General features: G+C 51.0%; 1 protein-coding gene across 1 annotated transcript in view; it reads left to right on the top strand.

Annotated features, from left to right (window-relative positions):
- The first annotated feature begins 2,600 nt into the window (after positions 1-2,600).
- Positions 2,601-22,234, top strand: part of LOC146756523 (uncharacterized) — a 159,351-nt gene continuing 139,717 nt past the window's right edge. Inside the window, exons 1-5 of the mRNA XM_085524222.1 lie at positions 2,601-2,656; positions 3,421-3,513; positions 3,647-3,757; positions 4,070-4,217; positions 4,505-4,923. Coding sequence (XP_085380348.1) covers positions 3,486-3,513; positions 3,647-3,757; positions 4,070-4,217; positions 4,505-4,923 — 706 coding nt within the window. The 5' untranslated portion in view covers positions 2,601-2,656; positions 3,421-3,485. The remainder of the gene's footprint in view (positions 2,657-3,420; positions 3,514-3,646; positions 3,758-4,069; positions 4,218-4,504; positions 4,924-22,234) is intronic.

Below are 22,234 nucleotides of genomic sequence, written 5' to 3'. Positions count from 1 at the left end.
AGGTAGTTTACAGAAAATGATTTAGTTAGAATAACAAGGAATCGAGACAGTGGGTCTGGAAGAGCAGGAAGGATGAAGATTAAGGAGTGAGAACTCCCTGAGACACCTGGCGAGAAGGGGATTAGGTGTTGCAACTCCTCTTTTGATATTTGCATCTCCCTGACAAGATGGGCGATAACAAGAGGGGGTCTGCATGATAAAGAATGTGTATTAGAATTAAGGGATTAAGGGAACAGTGCGGGCAGTCAGGAGCACGTCGCGTTTCTGCCTGCTGTGTTGGCGCTGCCGTAAGTCTTTGGGTCCCCAGGGAGGCTCTCCCTGGGGGTGTCCCGATTGGAAGGCAGGATTCAATCCCGCCGCAGCCCGTCCATGGCAGGCAGACGCTTCTCTCCTCTGCTCATGGGACTCAGCAGTGCCAGGGGTTTCACAGCGCGTGTTGCAGTGGCTGGCAGCCTCCGTGTGTTTTTCTGTTGCAAACAGGATCCCATGGTGGAGCCGAACTAGAAGCAGACGTTGGTGTCTTGTGGCAGGAGCAAGGGCAGTGGAAGCGCTGTCCAATGCCGGGCGGTGGTGACTGCCATGAGAGCAGGGGTCTGATACCATCTGTGAGGGATGGGATTTTCATCCGGTGGCTTTTCCGTTGCAGAATGTCCAGCAGCAGAGCGTGAGTGGCCGTGAAATGAAGCTGGGCCTCAGGAGACCGCCTGGAGCTGCGTCACGAGCACCTTGTGTGTGTGCTGGCCATCATGCTGCCAGTTTCCAAGTTCCCAGAGGCAGTAAGTGGTGCTCTCATGGGCTGAGAGAAAGGCACGGGCAACTGGCTGGGAGGGAACTGTCAAATACAAGATACGAAATACTAAAGTATTGATGCTACAGATAAAGCTCAGTTTGCATTTTTGTTAGAGTCTGTGACAACAAATACAATGTCCCTGAAGAAATGGCTTTTTTGGCCATTAAAAGACAAAATGCAATCTTTTGATTTGCACAAAGCAGTAAAAACAACACTGGAGCGATTTTCTTTATCCTTTGACAGAGTCTCTGGGTCTTTAATGTCCCTTCCCACCCAAACCATTCCACAATAATATATTTCCACAGTGTAAATGTGAAAATATCTGCCATGGTCTCCTGCTGCTCTAGATGACTGGGAATCCTCAGCGTCCATAACAAGCCCAGGGGGAGCCTGGTCCTTGCGGTGGAACAGATCTACCCAGTGGGACACGCTCCCAGTAATTCTTCCCCAGCAGCCTGGCACTCACCCACTAAGGGGTGCCACAAGCACCCACTCTATGCAGCCCTGCTGCACAGGAGGAGCAGCCCGTGGGGAGGCCCAGCCAGCAGCCTGGGGATGTGAGGTCACTATGCCCTGCCACATTGCTGCCTTGTGCCACAAGATCACAATGCCCAGCTGCGTGCTCTAGGTGTTCTGTGCCCCAATAGCAGCACTCGTTGTGGCTGTAGCAGTGGTGGTAGCAGCATGGCACGAGTACTGGGGGCCACGGCCCCCACCTGCCTTGCCGTCCTCCTACTGATAGCCATGTGTTGTCAGGAGACTTGTGCTGCTCCAGGGCGAGCAGCAGGAGCAGGTGGGTGGGCAGAGATGGGGTAAAAAATAAGCAGAAATGAGAGTGAGAAGCCCAGGTTCTGGTTCCAGTGGCTCTGTGCCTTATAGCCCTAAGGCTGCCTTCGATGGGGGCGGGGGGTATTGGAAAAGGGGGACAGGCAGCACCACAGGAGCTGGGCAAGGGCATGAGGAAGCCCTGTGCTCCCACGGCTCTGCCGCTGGCTGGGTGGAGCATGCTCTTCATCCTGGGGGTGTCCCAGGGGAGAACGTGGAAGGTGTGTGCTGGGAAAAGCATGAGCATTTCTGCTCCAGCTGCCTGATGCTCCCCATAGAAAAATCCTGGTTCCCAACAGAGACCCCCAGCTGTAGCCCAGTGTGTTTCAGGCACCTTTTCTTTGTATGCTCTTCCACGCGGTCCCGGAGGGGTGCTGCATGTGGCCAGGAGGGAGCATTTGTAAAGCTGCCAAGTGCTAGGCTCCAGGTCACCCTGGCCCCTCTATAGCTTTGGCGATCAAGGCCTGAGTCTCCCATCCTGTTACCTGGCCCCTTCCCTGGCCCCTTCCCTGTCACTAAGGGAGAGGAAGATCACAGCATGCAATGGGAACATCCCTCTTCTGTTCTTTCTTCTAGATGATGACATTGGTACTCCTTCCTCAGATGACTGGAAGGAGACTGCTTTTGTGCCTCAGGGGAAACTCCGAGGTAAGTTGTGTCTGTTTCCTTGGAAGTCGAAAAATTAGTGCTATAATAGCTTATTTGGGTACGTAAGGCTCTCCAAAGGTCTTTCAAGTCTCTTTGTGCTTTGAAGGTCGTACACAGATCAGTCATTAGTATTTCTTTACTTGGAGAATTGTCACATTTCAGTGGGAAGGCGGCCCTTGCCAGTCTTTGCTCCTATTCCTTTGTTGTTTGGGCCATGTCATTCCCTGACCTGCAGCCAGTCCTCACAGGTCACTGCAGGAAAAAAAACAAGGCAGACCCCAGTGCACAGCGGAAGCTCTCCTCACCTGTGTCTGATCACTCTTGTGCCTGCAGGCCCCTTTGGTGCATTTCGAAAGCAAAGTCGTGTCCCTGAGCCTGGGGTGGATGCCAGACGTAAGTCACCAGTCTTCATCTCATGATCTTTGCTCATATTTGGTTGTGGAAGTTCAGGAGGGGTTCATCTTTTCACTGCCTGGTGATTTCTTCTCCATGAGAAGCTTGGGTAGTCACTGTTTCTTGGGTGCTGCATGCTCCCAGCATCCCGTTGACTTTGTCTCCATACATCAGAGATCTCCCCACTAAAAAAACCTTGAGGGGCCAAATGTTCTTCTATGCCTTCTCTGAAGATTGTTTTACATGGCCTGGAGAGAGTATCTGGAAAGCTGCTGAGTGCCAGCCAACTGCCCACCTGGCTTCTCTGCAGCTTTGCAACTTTTGACCCAGGTCTGAGTGCCATGTCATCACCTGAGCCCCTTCCAGTCACTGCAGGTCCCTAAGGAAGAGAGAAATTACAGCATACCATGTCATGAGATTTTACTTCCTTTGAGAGATGCCAGCTCACAGTCCTAATGTCAGCCAGGTGCGTCTGCAGGTGTGAGTGAGAATGCACACCTGTGTGTGTGTGCCCTGCCCTCACACAATGCCCTGGTCCCATTCAGTGATGCCGTTATGCGTTTAGGTAAGCTGCAGTGTGTGGTGAAAAGTTCTCATTCTTTGGTTGCAGAAGTGCCTCCAGGGAAGGCCGTGCTAAATCCTTAGTTGTGCTGGAACCCCACAGGCATCCCAGGGGTGGCTGTTGTCGTTACTGACTTCACTGAAAAGACCGTTCAGTTTAATACCTTGTTTGTCTGAAAGTTATCTTAATGCTTTCTGTTTAGGTCCTGAGAAACAGAAAGAGGCCCTGGAAACAGGAAAATATCTGCAGACACTGCCCCCTCTGCTAATGAAAATCATGAAGGACAAAGCATGTGGTAGGTGTATTTCCGTCTGTTCCCTGAAAGGCTTGTGAAAATGAATTTCTAGAAATACATGTGGAGAAACTGTACCATCTTCCTGATGAGAAGCAGTTACTTACAGTCCCACTCTCTTACCTCCTTTCTAAAGAGACAGGTGGAGCACCTATGCGCTGGCTTGCATTTTGGAACGGCAGAGTTCGCACACTGACTGTCCCCCTGAGAGTAATAGAGGCCATGCACACAACAACTGTCACTCCAGGTAAGGGCCGCTCATAGAGCTCCGTGGCCGTGGTTAGAGGTTGCTCCCCTCCCACTGCAGCCAGTTCCCAGGGACTTAGGAACTTTGTCCTTTTGGGAACTAGGCCACCAGAACCACATTCAGCAGATAAGGAGAGGAAACAGGACCCTCCATAGTACCTCCTGTGCACAGACCCCGCATTCCAGAGCTTGCTGTGCTTCCCCTGAGCCACCAGGCACAACAGCAGCCCGGAGCGGGATCCTTCCTGTGGTTGTTCTTGTCCACGTCACTCAAAGCAGCAGCTGGTGAAACAGATCCACATTGTTTTTCCAGGTGCGGATGGTGAGGAACACGCAAATGCCGCAGACAATAATTTTATCAAGAAGTACTGCCTGGGATTCGGTGCAGCTATCTTCGTTACCATGCTGATGGCAATGTTTTCGTGCTATCGTCTTGTCCGACAACGGAGGCAGATAAACCAGTGAGTTCTTGTTCACCCCCAACCCCATCCTGCCCCCTCTCTTTACTATAGGGATCCTGTGAGCAAGGAGGCATTTCTAGTTAAAGCAGCATAGAGAAGCCAGTTAGTTGTTGCCTAACACTGTCTGAGATTGACACTGTCAGACATTTAACTGGCCTCGCCATTCCTGCTGCATGTTCTTACTGCTGGGCCTGAGACAGGCCGGGAGCTGAGGGTGGCTCTATCATGCACTGTGAGGAAGGAGAGCAGGGGGTTCTCCTGTGCCCTCAGCACGTTTCTCTCTGCAGGCGCCTTGCTGAAGATGCTGCAGTCCAGCATATTGCCTGCAGCAACCTCACGCTTGGACAAACAGCTTGCTCGCCTCAGTGCGCCGGACAGAAAAGACGTGGCACAAACAACCGGTGCCTGTGCAGTGACAATCTGCCCACCAGCCGCAGAGCATCACCAGAGCGGCCCCTGCCAGGCCTGACGGCTGTTGGGCTCAGCTGCCCCCAGTGCAGCCCCCGTAGCCCACCAGCCCAGGCTCCGTGGCCCCTGGGAAGTACATCATGCCCAGTGGCCCCTATCCACCTTGGGCATCAACACCTCTTTCAGGGGACAGGAGGGACCCACCTGGTTTGGAAGCTTGCAGTCATCGGCTGGCACCCAAACAGCAGCACCCTGGCATCAACACCACCCTCCCGTCCCCCACCACCATCCTTCAAAGGTTGGCAGTGGCTCCCTCAAAGTGTCACCCGCAGGCAGCCACTGCCTCAGGGAAGCCTGAGAGGCCTGTCAGCCTCCAGCACCATCTCTGCCCTCACCCTCCCCTCCACCATCCATCAGGGGATGGAAGCGACCCCAGCAGAGTATAGACCTGGGGACATCATCCAACAGACGGAAGACCATTGCCTGGGGGAAGCCAACTGGCCCAGCAGCCCCATGTCCCCCCCAGGAACTGTCACCAACTTTCCTTCACCATCCTTCAGGAGGTTGGAGCAGCCCCCACAGGGTGGCAGTTTGAGGGCATCATCCGACACCCAGAAAACTACAGCCAGGGGAAAGCATACCAGGCCCCACAGCTCCCAGCCCCCCACAGCACCAACTCTGCCCTCCCGCTCCTCTCTTCCATCCTTCAGGATGTGGGAGTGGCCCCCCCCCACAGGGTCGGCATGGGGGCAACACCTGTAAAACCTCTGCCTGGAAAAAGTATGACAGGCCCAGCAGCCCCAAGATCCCCCCAGCACCACCTCTCTCTTCATGCTCCTCTCCACCATTGGTCAGGGGGTGGGAGCATCATCACTGGTCAACACAACAGGGGGTTCTTTCCTTAACATCCTTATTACACCTTCCGAACTGAGTATACCTTTTCTACAAAAATTCTCAGCACCACAGATGATCATATTCAAAACATCTATAACTATATGGAATATAGATAAGAGGGAGCAGGGACGCCCACCTGCTTCTTGTTCTTCACCGGACACGATGGTATCATTCCCTAGTTTTCCCATACCAAGCTGGAGCCAGATCTTCTGCCAGTAAACACATCTGAGCACCCTCTTCTGGAGGTGAACAGCTCTGGAGGAAGGTGCTTTCAAATGTCCACAAAGTGATGTTGATTGTCACACAGTAGCACCCATCACTTGCCTCCTCCATAAATCAGTTACAGTCTTGTTGGTGAACCTGAAGACAAAAGGTCAGCGCGCTGGGACAAACAGCCACACACCAGTATCACAGAGTCACAGAATGACCCAGGTTGGAAGGGACCTCATGGATCATGAAGAACAAACCCCCCTGCCTGGCAGGGCCACCAAACATACACCTTTACTAGATCAGGTTGCCAAGGGCCCTGTCCAACCTGGCCCTGAACACCCCCAAGGACGGGGCATCCACAACCTCCCTGGGCAGCCTGTTCCAGGGCCTAACCACTCTCCTAGTAAACAACTTTCCCCCTAACATCCAACCTAAATCTTCCCTCTTTCAACTTCAATCAGTTTCCCCTTGTCCTGCTATTACCAGCCCCCTCCTCATCCTATGTGGAACACCAGTGCCAGCAGTGCGGCCGCCATTTTAGAACCCTCTCCACGTCACCTTGGTCACCGCTGCCGCGCGCAACGCACACGCCTCTGACAGCTGTGGCAGTTAGCAGCCATGTCGGCAGCTAAGAGGGCTAGGGTAGAAGTTTTCCCTGTTTCAGGTGGGAGGATGGAGCTGGGGGCCCTAGGAGTGAGAAGGAGGAGGGGGCCCGCCATGACCACCAGGCAGAGGAGCCCCCCTGCAAAGGGGCACATGTGGGTCAGATCTATGAGGCAGGGGCTGAGGTGGGTCATATCTATGGGGCAGGAGCTGCTGTGTGGCTCATGTGGTTGAGATCTATGGGGCAGGAGGTGCTGTGGGGAAGACGTGGGTCAGATCTATGGGGCAGGAGCTGCTGTGGGGGTGCTGTGTGTCAGATCTATGGGGCAGGAGCTTCTGTGGGGTAGATGTGGGTCAGATCTATGGGACTGGAGCTGCTGTGGGTCTGATGGGGGCTAGATCTGTGGGGCAGGAGCTGCTGTGGGGGTGATGTGTGTCAGATCTATGGGGCAGGAGAGGCTATGGCGCTGATGTTGGTAAGATATATGGGGCAGGAGCTGCTGTGGGGTAGATGTGGGTCAGATCTATGGGGCAGGAGCTGCTGTGGGGCTGATGTGTGTCACATCTACGGAACAGGTGCTGCTGTGGGGCTTATGTGGGTCAGATTTATAGGGAAGGAGCTGCTGTGGGGCAGGTGTGTGTCACATCTATGGGGAAGGAGCTGCTGTGGGGCTGGTGTGGGTCAGATCAATGGGGCAGGAGCTGGTGTGGGGCTGATGTGGGTCAGATCTATAAGGCAGGAGCTGCTGTAGGGCTGATTTGGATCAGATCTATGGGGCAGGAGCTGCTGTGGGGTAGTTGTGGGTTATATCTATGGGGCAGGATCTGCTCTGGGGCACATGTGAGTTTGATCTATGGGGCAGGAGCTGCTGTAGTGCAGATGTTGGTCAGATCTATGGGCCAGGAACTGCTGTGGGGCAGATCTATTGGACAGGAGGTGCTGTGGTGCACATGTGGGTCAGATCTATAGACCAGGAGCTGCTGTGCGCCTGATGTGGGTAAGGTCTATGGGGCAGGAGCTGCTCTGGGGCACATGTTGGTCAGATCTATGGGGCAGGAGCTGCTGTGGAGCTGATGTTGGTTAGATCTATGGGGCAGGAGCTGCTGTGGGGGCTATGTGGGTCAGATCTGTGGGACAGGAGCTGCTGTGGGGCTCATGTGGTTGAGATCTATGGGGCAGGCGTTGCTGTGGTGCTATTGTGGGTCAGATATATGGGGCAGGAACTGCTGTGGTGCTGATGTGGGTCAGATATATGGGGCAGAAGCTGCTATGGGGCAGATGTGGGTCTGATCTATGGGGCAGGAGCTGCAGTGGGGCAGATGTGAGTCAGATCAATGGGGCAGGAGCTGCTGTGTGGATGATGAGGGTCAGATCTATGGGGCAGGAGCTGCTGTGGGGTAGATCTATGGGGCAGGAGCTGTTGTGAGGCTGATGATGGTCTGATCTATAAGGCAGGAGCTGCTGTGGGGCGCATGTGGGTCAGATGTATGGGGCAGAAGCTGCTGTGGGGCTGATGCGGGTCAGATCTATGGGGCAGGAGCTGCTGTGGGGCTGGTGTGGGTCAGATCAATGGGGCAGGAGCTGCTCTGGGGCACATGTTGGTCAGATCTATGGGGCAGGAGCTGCTGTGGGCCAGATCTATGGGGCAGGAGCTGCTGTGGGGCTGATGTGGGTCAGATCTATGGGGCAGGAGCTGGTGTGGGGCTGATTTGGATCAGATCTATGGGGCAGGAGCTGCTGTGGGGTAGTTGTGGGTCAGATCTATAGGGCAGGAGCTGCTATGGGTCACATGTGAGATCTATGGGGCAGGAGCTGCTGTGGGGTAGATGTTGGTCAGATCTATGGGGCAGGAGTAGCTGTGGGGCATATGTGAGTCAGATGTATGCGGCAGGAGCTACTGTAGTGCAGATGTGGGTCAGATCTATGGGGCAGGAGCTGCTGAGGGGTAGTTGTGGGTCAGATCTATGGGGCAGTATCTGCTCTGGGGCACATGTGAGTGCGATCTATGGGGCAGGAGCTGCTGTGGGGTAGATGTGGGTCAGATCTATGGGACTGGAGCTGCTGTGGGTCTGATGGGGGCTAGATCTATGGGGCAGGAGCTGCTGTGGGGGTGATGTGTGTCAGATCTATGGGGCAGGAGATGCTATGGCGCTGATGTTGGTAAGATATATGGGGCAGGAGCTGCAGTGGGGTAGATGTGGGTCTGATCTATGGGGCAGGAGCTGTTGTGGGTCCGATGTGGGTCAGATCTATGGGGCGGGAGCTGTTGTGGGTCCGATGTGGGTCAGATCTATGGGTCAGGAGCTGCTGTGTGGCTGATATGGGTCAGATCTATGGGGCAGGAGCTGCTATGGGGCAGATGTGGGTCAGATCATTGGGGCAGGAGCTGCATTGGGGCAGATGTGAGTCAGATCAATGGGGCAGGAGCTTCTGTGGGGATGATGAGGGTCAGATCTATGGGGCAGGAGCTGCTGTGAGGCTGATGATGGTCTGATCTATAAGGCAGGAGCTGCTGTGGGGCGCATGTGGGTCAGATGTATGGGGCAGGAGCTGCTGTGTGGCTGATGCGGGTCAGATCTATGGGGCAGGAGCTGCTGTGGGGCAGATCTGGGTCAGATCTATGGGGCAGGAGCTGCTTTGGGGCAGATCTGGGTCAAATCTATGGGGTTGGTGCTGCTGTGGGGCAGATGTGGGTCAGATCTATGGGCAGGAGCTGCTTTGGGGCAGATGTGGGTCAGATCTATGGGGTAGGTGCTGCTGTGGAGCTGATGTTGGTAAGATCTATGGGGAAGGAGCTGCTGTGGGGTATATGTGGGTCATATCTGTGGGGCAGGTGCTGCTGTGTTTCTGCTGAGGGTCAGATCTATGGGGCAGAAGATGCTGTGGGGATGATGAGGGTCACATCTATGTAGCAGGAGCTGCTGTGGGGTAGATCTATGGGGCAGGAGATGTTGTGAGGCTGATGAGGGTCTGATCTGTAAGGCAGGAGCTGCAGTGGGGCATATGTGTGTCAGATTTATTGGGCAGGAGCTGCTGTAGGTCGCATGTGGGTCAGATCTATGGGGCAAGAGATGCTGTGGGGCAGATGTGGGTAAGATCTATGGGGCAGGAGCTGCTGTGGGGCTGAAGTGGGTCAGATCTATGGGGCAGGAGCTGCTGTGGGGCAGATGTGGTTCTGATCTATGGGGCAGGAGCTGCTGTGGGGCTGATGAGGGTCAGATCTATGGGGCAGGAGCTGCTGTGGTGCTGATTGGGATCAGATCTATGGGGCAGGAGCTGTTCTGTGGCTGATGTGGGTCAGATTTTTAGGGCAGAAGGCTCTGTGGGGCAGATGTGGGTCAGATCGATGGGGCAGAAGATGCTGTGGGGTTGATGGGCGTCAGATCTATGGGGCAGGAGCTGCAGTGGGGCAGATGTGAGTCAGATCAATGGGGCAGGAGCTGTTGTGAGGCTGATGATGGTCTGATCTATAAGGCAGGAGCTTTTGTGGGGCGCATTTGGGTCAGATGTATGGGGCAGGAGCTGCTGTGGGGCACATGAGGGTCAGATGTATGGGGCAGGAGCTGCTGTGTGGCTGATGTGGGTCAAAACTATGGGGCAGGAGCTGCTGTGGTGCTGATGTTGTTCTGATCTATGAGACAGGAGCTGCTGTGGGGCAGATGTGGGTCAGATTTTTAGGTCAGAAGGCTCTGTGGGGCAGATGTGGGTCAGATCGATGGGGCAGAAGATGCTGTGGGGCTGATGGGCGTCAGATCTATGGGGCAGAAGATGCTGTGGGGCTAATGTGGGTCAGATCTATAGTGTAGGAGCTGCTGTGGGGCACATGTTGGTCAGATCTATGGGGCAGGATGTGTGTCTGATCTGCTCTGGGGCAGATGTGTGTCAGATCTATGTGGCAGGAGCTGCTGTGGGGCAGATCTCTTGGACAGGAGCTGCTCTGGGGCACATTTTGGTCAGATCTATGGGACTGGAGCTGCTGTGGGGGTGATGTGGGTCCGATTTATGGGGCAGGAGCTGCTGTTTGGCTGATGTGGGTCTGATCTATGGGGCAGGAGCTTCTTTGGGGCTGATGTTGGTCAGATCTATGGGGCGGGAGCTGCTGTGCGTCTGATGTGGGTCAGATCTATGTGGAGAATGTTTATGCAGAATGGCTTCATGAGAAAGGACATGAAGAGATTCCACCAGTTAAATTGTAAAAGAATGAACGTGATTAAAAACAAAGACGGTCTATCCAGGGCCGATCACGGGCTAAGCAGCTATGGAGAAATCAGGATGTGAAAAGACAGGGTATGTAGCTAAAGACAAAATATGTATCTAGAGGCAAGGACGGCCTGAGGGAAAAGCAAGATGTGTAGCAAGGTGTAGACAGAGCTGCAAAGAAAAAGTATCCATAAGACTAACCACAAAGGTCAGATGAAGTAATATGTAACCCACCAATCCTGAGCTTTACTTTTGCAATATGCATGAACTTATTACTGATTGTATAAATGAGATGCTGTAACACCTAATAAACGAGACTTGTTGACCATGATAGCATGAGACTTGTCTCCCGCGGTTACTTCCAACAAAGCTGTGTTACAGAAAGGCAGAATTTCTATACGTCCTTATCAAACTAGTTTTTTCTTCTTTTAGTTTGACTCCTGACTTTAACTTTGAAATCAGACAAAGACCTTACAGTAGCAGACGTATCTGATGAAGAATTCACCATTTGTTTACTGTTACAGCATGAAATGATTTGTAAAATGAGTACAGAGCAGGTAAAGAACATCTGCCATGTGAAATCAAGGATCATCCATTCCTGCCCTAAACACACACTTATTCACCGAAAAAATTCTCCCTCTACATATCCAAAAGCTGATTTTAACAGAAATCAGAGCATAGACAGAAACACACAATCAAAATTAAAATGTTTCTTTGTGAGTCATTATGAAGTTAATAAAACATTTAATAAACACAGTGAGTCCGAGCTTCAGAGATGCTTTGTGTTTTTATTTATTTATCTAGCCGGAAGAATGTACACACACATTTCCTTGGACTGTGGTATTGAGAGATACACTTAAAGCAATCAAGCTGAAGTATAACAGAAGTATATCTAAAGCACCTTTCTTGAAGGACGGCAGGATCACTGAGGATAAGATAATACAGAGCCATAAATGAGAAGGATCAGAAGGACCAACCAACCTGTATAGCATTTCAGAGTGTAGCTGGTTCTTAGAAGAACGAATGACTCTATGGTTCTATGATTCTGTGACTTAAGGTTGGAAAAGACCACTGAAGGTCATCTAGTTCAACCATCAACCCACTCCCAGCATGCCCACTATGTCCCTCAGAGCCACATCTACACGTTTCTTGGACGTCTGCAGGGATGGTGATTCCACCATCACCCTGGGAAAACCTTTCCAATACCTAATGATTATTTTTGAGAAGTTGTTTCTCCGAACATCCAGTAGAACCTCTCCTGGCACAACTCTAAGCCACTCCCTCTTGTCCTGTCACTAGTTACACACAAAAAGAGGTTGAACCTCACCTCACCACAACCCCCCTTCAGGAAGTTGTAGAGAGCAATGAGGTCTCCCCCCAAGCCTCCTCTTCGCCGGACTAAATACCCCCAGCTTCCTCAGCTGCTCCTCACAAGACTTATGCTCCAGACCCCACACCAGCCTCATTACCATTCTATGAACATGTGCCAGGGTCTTTCTTGTAGTGAGGGGGCCCAAAAATTAACACAGTACTCAAGTCACAGCTTCACCAGTGCCAAGTACTGAGAGATTATCACCTCCCTGGTCCTGCTGGCAACACTATTTCTGATACAAGCCAGGCCTTCTAGGCTACCAGGCACACTGCTGGCTCACATTCATCTGGCTGTCAACGAACACCACCAGAATCTAGATTCTAGCCACAAGCCTGCAAAATGGAGTGGCATGATATTGTGATCAAAGTGCAGTAGCTGGCACTTGACTTTGTTGAAGCTTATACAATTGCCTTCAGCCCATTGATCCAGCCAATTCAGATCCCTCTGTAAGGCCTTCCTACTCTCAGGCAAATCAACACTTCCTTCCAGCGTGGAGGCATCTGCAAACTCACTGAGGATACACTCAATCCCCCCATCCAGATCATCAATAAAGATATTAAACAGGACCTACCCCTATACTGACGCCTGGGAAAAAAAAAAAAAAAAAAAAGTCAATTAATGAAGCTGGGAAACAGCACAACATTAGGCACCTCTTTGTATTCTAAGTGAGACAAGAAAGAATATTTTCCACTTTAAATTCACAGTATGTAATTAGCAACAGGATAATAGTTATCTATAAATACCTACAAAATCCTTTTACTGAAGGCTTGTTTTGTTCTGGAGACAAACCATCTGTGCATTCCACTCAGAATCTGTATTTACAAATGCTCTGACTTATGTCATTGATATCAGATCAAAAGAACCACAAGCTAAAAACTGCTAACAAAGATAAGAACCAGCTTAAGTCGATCTGCATATACTAAAAGTTTAACTCTCACTGGGTTAGTAGAAAAAAACTACAGTACTGGAATGTAGAGGATTTTACAGACACTTTACACCTGTGTTTTTAACTGTGTATCTGAAGCCCAGGCTGCCCAGCAAAGCCACCAGGTGGCACGAACACATAGTACCAGAGGTGCTTTCTCTCACCATCCCTCAGCAAAGGCACTGCCCCAAAAGAAACTGTGCGATCAACCTACCAAATGACAGAAGCACAAAATCATTTATCTGAAATGAATCTGAAAATATCTGGCAAACCAATACCCTTCATAAAAAGAGGAAGAGATGATTAGCCAAAAAAATACATTCTATTTCCTCACAATTATTGGGTTCAACTTCAGGCATCTTTTTATTCACTCAACATATCCTTTAAATATCAGGTCACAGTAGCAGCCCCTGTTTTGTTACACAAGATGAAGAGCAGTCATGCCCTGCCCGGCATTAGAGTTCTCATCACCTGTTAACTCATCTGCGAGCTCATATGCAGCAATAATGTATAGATCAATCAGGAAATTAAAAAACAAATAAAAAACCAGCAGGATGCCATAAATGTTGCACTGATTCAGCAACAGGAGATAGTATTTACCTATTTGTGGCATTTGACTCTCTAAGACAAGATCAAACCATTTCAGAAACAATAAATGTCAAAAACCCTCTCAAATCTGTATCAAAGAGCATCAAGACCTCCAAAACATTGTACCCTAGAGCTTAAACTCTCAGGAAAGAAGATGACACATACATACAAGAAAACACTTTAAGGCTGTCAGAGAGAAGGCACCTACTACATTAAAGCATTGCAACTCGATCCTTGCAACACTGCAGTACTTGCAGTCTTTACAGTTAGCTGAATTCCATTTCTAGACCATCAGAAGAGCAGTAGAACAGGTGCCATTTGTAAACAGTGAGCTCTTCAGGAGTACAAGATGGATATTAACACTACCCAGCAAATGCATGCCTTGGGCAACAAATACATGAGCTCTACTTCACAGCGTCAATTGATGTGATATCTAAAGTATTCATAAATAATATCCACATATACTATTGGTTCCATTTAAATCTAATGAGAACTTGGTACAGTGTATATTAACAGTAATTGCAAAAACGGCTTTCAAGTTAAATTTTTCAAAACATGGTCCTTCTACAAGGAATATAATGATTACACCCTAAAACTTCATATAGAATATCCATGCATCATTTAGATTGCTCAGAGGGATTAATAACTCTTTTGACAAATGAAATGGTTGTGACAAAAGACAGAAAGTACTGATCACACAAGAACATTACGTGCGTGAAAACAGAGGACACTCAAAGTCCATGACGTGTTAAATGACCACTAAGATCATCACGTCCATCTATCAGAGACAAACATGAACTTTTATTGAATACTACACGCCATACGTGTTTTGCATGTGTGTAATGGCCAGGGAGACCTGTCAGATCTATGGGGCAGGAGCTACTGTGGGGCAGATGTGCATCAGATCTATGGGGCAGGAGATGCTGTGGGGATGATATGGGTCAGATCTATGGAGCAGGAGCAGCTGTGGAGATGATGAGGGTCAGAACTATGTGGCAGGAGATGATGTGGGACAATGTGGGTCAGATCTATGGGGCAGTTGCTGCTGTGGGGCTAATTGGGGTAAGATCTATGGGGCAGGAGCTCTTGTGGGTCAGATCTACGGAGGAGGATCTGCTTTGGGGCTGATGTTGGTCAGATTTATGGGGCAGGAGCTGTTGTGGTGCACATGTGGGTCAGATCTATGGGGCAGGAGCTGCAGTGGGGCAGATGTAGGTCAGATCTATGGGGCAGGAGCTGCTGTGGGGCTGATTGGCGTCAGATCTATGGGGCAGGAGCTGCTCTGCGGCATATGTGGGTCAGATCTATGGGGCAGTAGCTGCTGTGGGGCAGATATGGTTCATATCTATGGGCAAGGAGCTGCTGTGGCACAGATCTATGGGGCAGAAGATGCAGTGGGGCAGATGTGCATCAGATCTATGGGGCAGGAGCTGCTGTGTGGCTGATGTGGTTCAGATCTATGGGGCAGGAGCTCATGTGGGGCTGATATGGGTCAGATCTACAGAGCAGGAGCAGCTTTGGTGCAGATGAGAGTCAGATCTATGGGGCAGTAGCTGCTGTGCATCAGATCTATGGGGCATAAGCAACTGTGGAGATGATGTGGGTCAGAACTATGTGGTAGGAGATGATGTGAGACAATGTGGGTCAGATCTATGTGGCAGGAGCTGCTGTGGAGCTGATGCGGGTCCGATCTATGGGGCAGCAGCTGCTGTAGTGCTGATTGTGGTCAGATCTATTGGGCAGGAGATACTCTGGGGCATATGTGTGTCAGATCTATGGGGCGGGAGCTGTTGTGGGTCCGATGTGGGTCAGATCTATCGGTCAGGAGCTGCTTTGTGGCTGATATGGGTCAGATCTATGGGGCAGGTGCTGCTGTGGGGATGTTGTGGCTCAGATCCATGGGGCAGGAGCTGCTATGGGGCATATATGGGAGAGATATATGGGGCAGGAGCTGCTACGGGGATGATTGCGCTAAGATCAATAGGGCAGGAGCTGCTGTGAGGCAGATGTGGGTCAGATTTATTGGGAAGGATCTGCTGTGGGGTAGAGGTGGGTCAGATCAATGGGGCAGAAGCTGCTGTGGGGCAGAGGTGGGTCAGATCTACGGAGCAGGAACTGCTCTGGGGCACATGTGGTTCAGGTCTGTGGGGCAGGTGCTGCTGTGGGGAAGATGTGGGTCAGATCTATGGGGCAGGAGCTGATGTGGGTCAGATCTGCGGGGCAGGAGCTGCTATGGGGCACATGTGTATCAGATCTATGGGGCAGGAGCTGCTGTGGGGCAGATGTAGGTCAGATCTATGGGTCAGGAACTGCTGTGGAGCTGATGTGGGTCAGATCTATGGGGCAGGAGCTGCTGTGGTGCTGCTTGGCGTCAGATCTATGGACAGGAGCTGCTTTGGTGCAGATGTGGGTCAGATCTATGGGGCAGGAGTTGCTGTGTGGCTGATATGGGTCAGATCTATGTGGCACGCGCTGCTGTGGGGTAGATGTGGGTCAGATCTATGGGGCAGGAATTGCTGTGTGGTATATGTGGGTCAGATTTATGGGGCAGGAGCTGCTATGGGGCAGATGTGGGTCAGATCTATGGGGCAGGAGCTGCAGTGGGGATGATTGCGGTAAGATCTATAGGGCAGGAGCTGCTGTGAGGCAGATGTGGGTCAGATCTATTGGGAAGGATCTGCTGTGGGGTAGAGGTGGGTCACATCAATGAGGCAGGAGCTGCTGTGGGCAGATGTGGGTCTAATCTATGGGGCAGAAGCTGCTGTGGGTCAGATCTATGGGGCAGGATTTGCTGTGGGGCACATGTGGTTCGGATCTATGGGTCAGGAGCTGCTGTGGGGTAGATGTGGGTCAGATCTATGGTACAGAAGCAGCTTTGGGGATGATGTGGCTAAGATATATGGGGCAGGAGCTGCTATGGGGCAGATGTGGGTGAGATATATGGGGCAGGATCTGATCTGGGGATGATTGCGGTAATGTCTATAGGGCAGGAGCTGCTGTGGGGTAGAGGTGGGTCAGATCAATGGGGCAGGACCTATGTGGGGCAGAGGGGGTTCTTATCTATTGGGCAGGAGCTGCTGTGGGGAACATGTGGGTCAGGTCTATAAGGCAGGTGCTGCTGTGGGGCTAATTGGGGTAAGATCTATGGGGCAGGAGCTGATGTGGGTCAGATATATGGGGCAGGAGCTGCTGCGGGGCTGATGTGGGTCAGATCTATGGGGTAGAAGCTGCTATGGGGCACATGTGTATCAGATCTATGGGGCAGTAGCTGTTGTGGGGCACATGTGGGTAAGATCTATGGGCCTGGAGCTGCTGTGGGGCAGATGTAGGTCAGATCAATGGGTCAGGAGCTGCTGTGGAGCTGATGTGGGTCAGATCTATGGGGCAGGATCTGCTGTGGGGCTGATTGGCATCAGATCTATGGGACAGGAGCTGCTGTGGTGCACATGTGGGTCAGATCTATGGGGCAGGAGCTGCTGTGGGGCAGGTATGGTTCATATCTATGGGGCAGGAGATGTAGTGGGGCGGATGAGGATCAGATCTATGGGGCAGGAGCTGCTGTGTGGCTGATTTGGGTCAGATCTATGGGGCAGGAGCTGCTGTGGGTTAGATCTATGGGGCAGGAGCTGCTGTGGAGATGATGTGGGTCAGAACTATGTGGTAGGAGATGATGTGGGACAATGTGGGTCAGATCTATGGGGCAGGAACTGCTGTGTGGCTGCTAAGGGTCACATCTATGGGGCAGGAGCTGCTGTGGGGCACATGTGGTTCAGATCTATGGGGCAGGAGCTGCTGTGGAGCTGATGTGGGTCAGATCTATGGGGCAGGAGCTGCTGTGGGGCTGATTGTGGTCAGATCTATTGGGCAGGAGATGCTCTGGGGCATATGTGTGTCAGATCTATGGGGCAGGAGCTGCTGTGGGGCACATGTGGGTTAGATATACGGGGCAGGAGTTGCTGTGGGGTAGATGTCCGTCAGATCTATGGGGCAGGTGCTGCTGTGGGGATGTTGTGGCTCAGATCCATGGGGCAGGAGCTGCTATGGGGCATATATGGGAGAGATATATATAGCAACAGGATAATAGTTATCTATAAATACCTACAAAATCCTTTTACTGAAGGCTTGTTTTGTTCTGGAGACAAACCATCTGTGCATTCCACTCAGAATCTGTATTTACAAATGCTCTGACTTATGTCATTGATATCAGATCAAAAGAACCACAAGCTAAAAACTGCTAACAAAGATAAGAACCAGCTTAAGTCGATCTGCATATACTAAAAGTTTAACTCTCACTGGGTTAGTAGAAAAAAACTACAGTACTGGAATGTAGAGGATTTTACAGACACTTTACACCTGTGTTTTTAACTGTGTATCTGAAGCCCAGGGTGCCCAGCAAAGCCACCAGGTGGCACGAACACATAGTACCAGAGGTGCTTTCTCTCACCATCCCTCAGCAAAGGCACTGCCCCAAAAGAAACTGTGCGATCAACCTACCAAATGACAGAAGCACAAAATCATTTATCTGAAATGAATCTGAAAATATCTGGCAAACCAATACCCTTCATAAAAAGAGGAAGAGATGATTAGCCAAAAAAATACATTCTATTTCCTCACAATTATTGGGTTCAACTTCAGGCATCTTTTTATTCACTCAACATATCCTTTAAATATCAGGTCACAGTAGCAGCCCCTGTTTTGTTACACAAGATGAAGAGCAGTCATGCCCTGCCCGGCATTAGAGTTCTCATCACCTGTTAACTCATCTGCGAGCTCATATGCAGCAATAATGTATAGATCAATCAGGAAATTAAAAAACAAATAAAAAACCAGCAGGATGCCATAAATGTTGCACTGATTCAGCAACAGGAGATAGTATTTACCTATCTGTGGCATTCGACTCTCTAAGACAAGATCAAACCATTTCAGAAACAATAAATGTCAAAAACCCTCTCAAATCTGTATCAAAGAGCATCAAGACCTCCAAAACATTGTACCCTAGAGCTTAAACTCTCAGGAAAGAAGATGACACATACATACAAGAAAACACTTTAAGGCTGTCAGAGAGAAGGCACCTACTACATTAAAGCATTGCAACTCGATCCTTGCAACACTGCAGTACTTGCAGTCTTTACAGTTAGCTGAATTCCATTTCTAGACCATCAGAAGAGCAGTAGAACAGGTGCCATTTGTAAACAGTGAGCTCTTCAGGAGTACAAGATGGATATTAACACTACCCAGCAAATGCATGCCTTGGGCAACAAATACATGAGCTCTACTTCACAGCGTCAATTGATGTGATATCTAAAGTATTCATAAATAATATCCACATATACTATTGGTTCCATTTAAATCTAATGAGAACTTGGTACAGTGTATATTAACAGTAATTGCAAAAACGGCTTTCAAGTTAAATTTTTCAAAACATGGTCCTTCTACAAGGAATATAATGATTACACCCTAAAACTTCATATAGAATATCCATGCATCATTTAGATTGCTCAGAGGGATTAATAACTCTTTTGACAAATGAAATGGTTGTGACAAAAGACAGAAAGTACTGATCACACAAGAACATTACGTGCGTGAAAACAGAGGACACTCAAAGTCCATGACGTGTTAAATGACCACTAAGATCATCACGTCCATCTATCAGAGACAAACATGAACTTTTATTGAATACTACACGCCATACGTGTTTTGCATGTGTGTAATGGCCAGGGAGACCTGTCAGATCTATGGGGCAGGAGCTACTGTGGGGCAGATGTGCATCAGATCTATGGGGCAGGAGATGCTGTGGGGATGATATGGGTCAGATCTATGGAGCAGGAGCAGCTGTGGAGATGATGAGGGTCAGAACTATGTGGCAGGAGATGATGTGGGACAATGTGGGTCAGATCTATGGGGCAGTTGCTGCTGTGGGGCTAATTGGGGTAAGATCTATGGGGCAGGAGCTCTTGTGGGTCAGATCTACGGAGGAGGATCTGCTTTGGGGCTGATGTTGGTCAGATTTATGGGGCAGGAGCTGTTGTGGTGCACATGTGGGTCAGATCTATGGGGCAGGAGCTGCAGTGGGGCAGATGTAGGTCAGATCTATGGGGCAGGAGCTGCTGTGGGGCTGATTGGCGTCAGATCTATGGGGCAGGAGCTGCTCTGCGGCATATGTGGGTCAGATCTATGGGGCAGTAGCTGCTGTGGGGCAGATATGGTTCATATCTATGGGCAAGGAGCTGCTGTGGCACAGATCTATGGGGCAGAAGATGCAGTGGGGCAGATGTGCATCAGATCTATGGGGCAGGAGCTGCTGTGTGGCTGATGTGGTTCAGATCTATGGGGCAGGAGCTCATGTGGGGCTGATATGGGTCAGATCTACGGAGCAGGAGCAGCTTTGGTGCAGATGAGAGTCAGATCTATGGGGCAGTAGCTGCTGTGCATCAGATCTATGGGGCATAAGCAACTGTGGAGATGATGTGGGTCAGAACTATGTGGTAGGAGATGATGTGAGACAATGTGGGTCAGATCTATGTGGCAGGAGCTGCTGTGGAGCTGATGCGGGTCCGATCTATGGGGCAGCAGCTGCTGTAGTGCTGATTGTGGTCAGATCTATTGGGCAGGAGATACTCTGGGGCATATGTGTGTCAGATCTATGGGGCGGGAGCTGTTGTGGGTCCGATGTGGGTCAGATCTATCGGTCAGGAGCTGCTTTGTGGCTGATATGGGTCAGATCTATGGGGCAGGTGCTGCTGTGGGGATGTTGTGGCTCAGATCCATGGGGCAGGAGCTGCTATGGGGCATATATGGGAGAGATATATGGGGCAGGAGCTGCTACGGGGATGATTGCGCTAAGATCAATAGGGCAGGAGCTGCTGTGAGGCAGATGTGGGTCAGATTTATTGGGAAGGATCTGCTGTGGGGTAGAGGTGGGTCAGATCAATGGGGCAGAAGCTGCTGTGGGGCAGAGGTGGGTCAGATCTACGGAGCAGGAACTGCTCTGGGGCACATGTGGTTCAGGTCTGTGGGGCAGGTGCTGCTGTGGGGAAGATGTGGGTCAGATCTATGGGGCAGGAGCTGATGTGGGTCAGATCTGCGGGGCAGGAGCTGCTATGGGGCACATGTGTATCAGATCTATGGGGCAGGAGCTGCTGTGGGGCAGATGTAGGTCAGATCTATGGGTCAGGAACTGCTGTGGAGCTGATGTGGGTCAGATCTATGGGGCAGGAGCTGCTGTGGTGCTGCTTGGCGTCAGATCTATGGACAGGAGCTGCTTTGGTGCAGATGTGGGTCAGATCTATGGGGCAGGAGTTGCTGTGTGGCTGATATGGGTCAGATCTATGTGGCACGCGCTGCTGTGGGGTAGATGTGGGTCAGATCTATGGGGCAGGAATTGCTGTGTGGTATATGTGGGTCAGATTTATGGGGCAGGAGCTGCTATGGGGCAGATGTGGGTCAGATCTATGGGGCAGGAGCTGCAGTGGGGATGATTGCGGTAAGATCTATAGGGCAGGAGCTGCTGTGAGGCAGATGTGGGTCAGATCTATTGGGAAGGATCTGCTGTGGGGTAGAGGTGGGTCACATCAATGAGGCAGGAGCTGCTGTGGGCAGATGTGGGTCTAATCTATGGGGCAGAAGCTGCTGTGGGTCAGATCTATGGGGCAGGATTTGCTGTGGGGCACATGTGGTTCGGATCTATGGGTCAGGAGCTGCTGTGGGGTAGATGTGGGTCAGATCTATGGTACAGAAGCAGCTTTGGGGATGATGTGGCTAAGATATATGGGGCAGGAGCTGCTATGGGGCAGATGTGGGTGAGATATATGGGGCAGGATCTGATCTGGGAATGATTGCGGTAATGTCTATAGGGCAGGAGCTGCTGTGGGGTAGAGGTGGGTCAGATCAATGGGGCAGGACCTATGTGGGGCAGAGGGGGTTCTTATCTATTGGGCAGGAGCTGCTGTGGGGAACATGTGGGTATGGTCTATAAGGCAGGTGCTGCTGTGGGGCTAATTGGGGTAAGATCTATGGGGCAGGAGCTGATGTGGGTCAGATATATGGGGCAGGAGCTGCTGCGGGGCTGATGTGGGTCAGATCTATGGGGTAGAAGCTGCTATGGGGCACATGTGTATCAGATCTATGGGGCAGTAGCTGTTGTGGGGCACATGTGGGTAAGATCTATGGGCCTGGAGCTGCTGTGGGGCAGATGTAGGTCAGATCAATGGGTCAGGAGCTGCTGTGGAGCTGATGTGGGTCAGATCTATGGGGCAGGATCTGCTGTGGGGCTGATTGGCATCAGATCTATGGGACAGGAGCTGCTGTGGTGCACATGTGGGTCAGATCTATGGGGCAGGAGCTGCTGTGGGGCAGGTATGGTTCATATCTATGGGGCAGGAGATGTAGTGGGGCGGATGAGGATCAGATCTATGGGGCAGGAGCTGCTGTGTGGCTGATTTGGGTCAGATCTATGGGGCAGGAGCTGCTGTGGGTTAGATCTATGGGGCAGGAGCTGCTGTGGAGATGATGTGGGTCAGAACTATGTGGTAGGAGATGATGTGGGACAATGTGGGTCAGATCTATGGGGCAGGAACTGCTGTGTGGCTGCTAAGGGTCACATCTATGGGGCAGGAGCTGCTGTGGGGCACATGTGGTTCAGATCTATGGGGCAGGAGCTGCTGTGGAGCTGATGTGGGTCAGATCTATGGGGCAGGAGCTGCTGTGGGGTAGATGTGGGTCAGATCTATGGGGCAGGAGCTGCTGTGGGGCAGATGTAGGTCAGATATATGGGGCAGGAGTTGCTGTGGGGCACATGTGGGCCAGATCCAAGGGGG

The sequence above is a fragment of the Coturnix japonica genome, chromosome 26 (genome assembly GCF_054131305.1).
Source record: "Coturnix japonica strain WE chromosome 26, WE-NBRP24, whole genome shotgun sequence".
Lineage (NCBI taxonomy): Eukaryota > Metazoa > Chordata > Aves > Galliformes > Phasianidae > Coturnix > Coturnix japonica.
The sequence above is the reverse complement of the archived record's forward strand: the minus strand, read 5'-3'. Positions and strand labels throughout refer to the sequence as shown.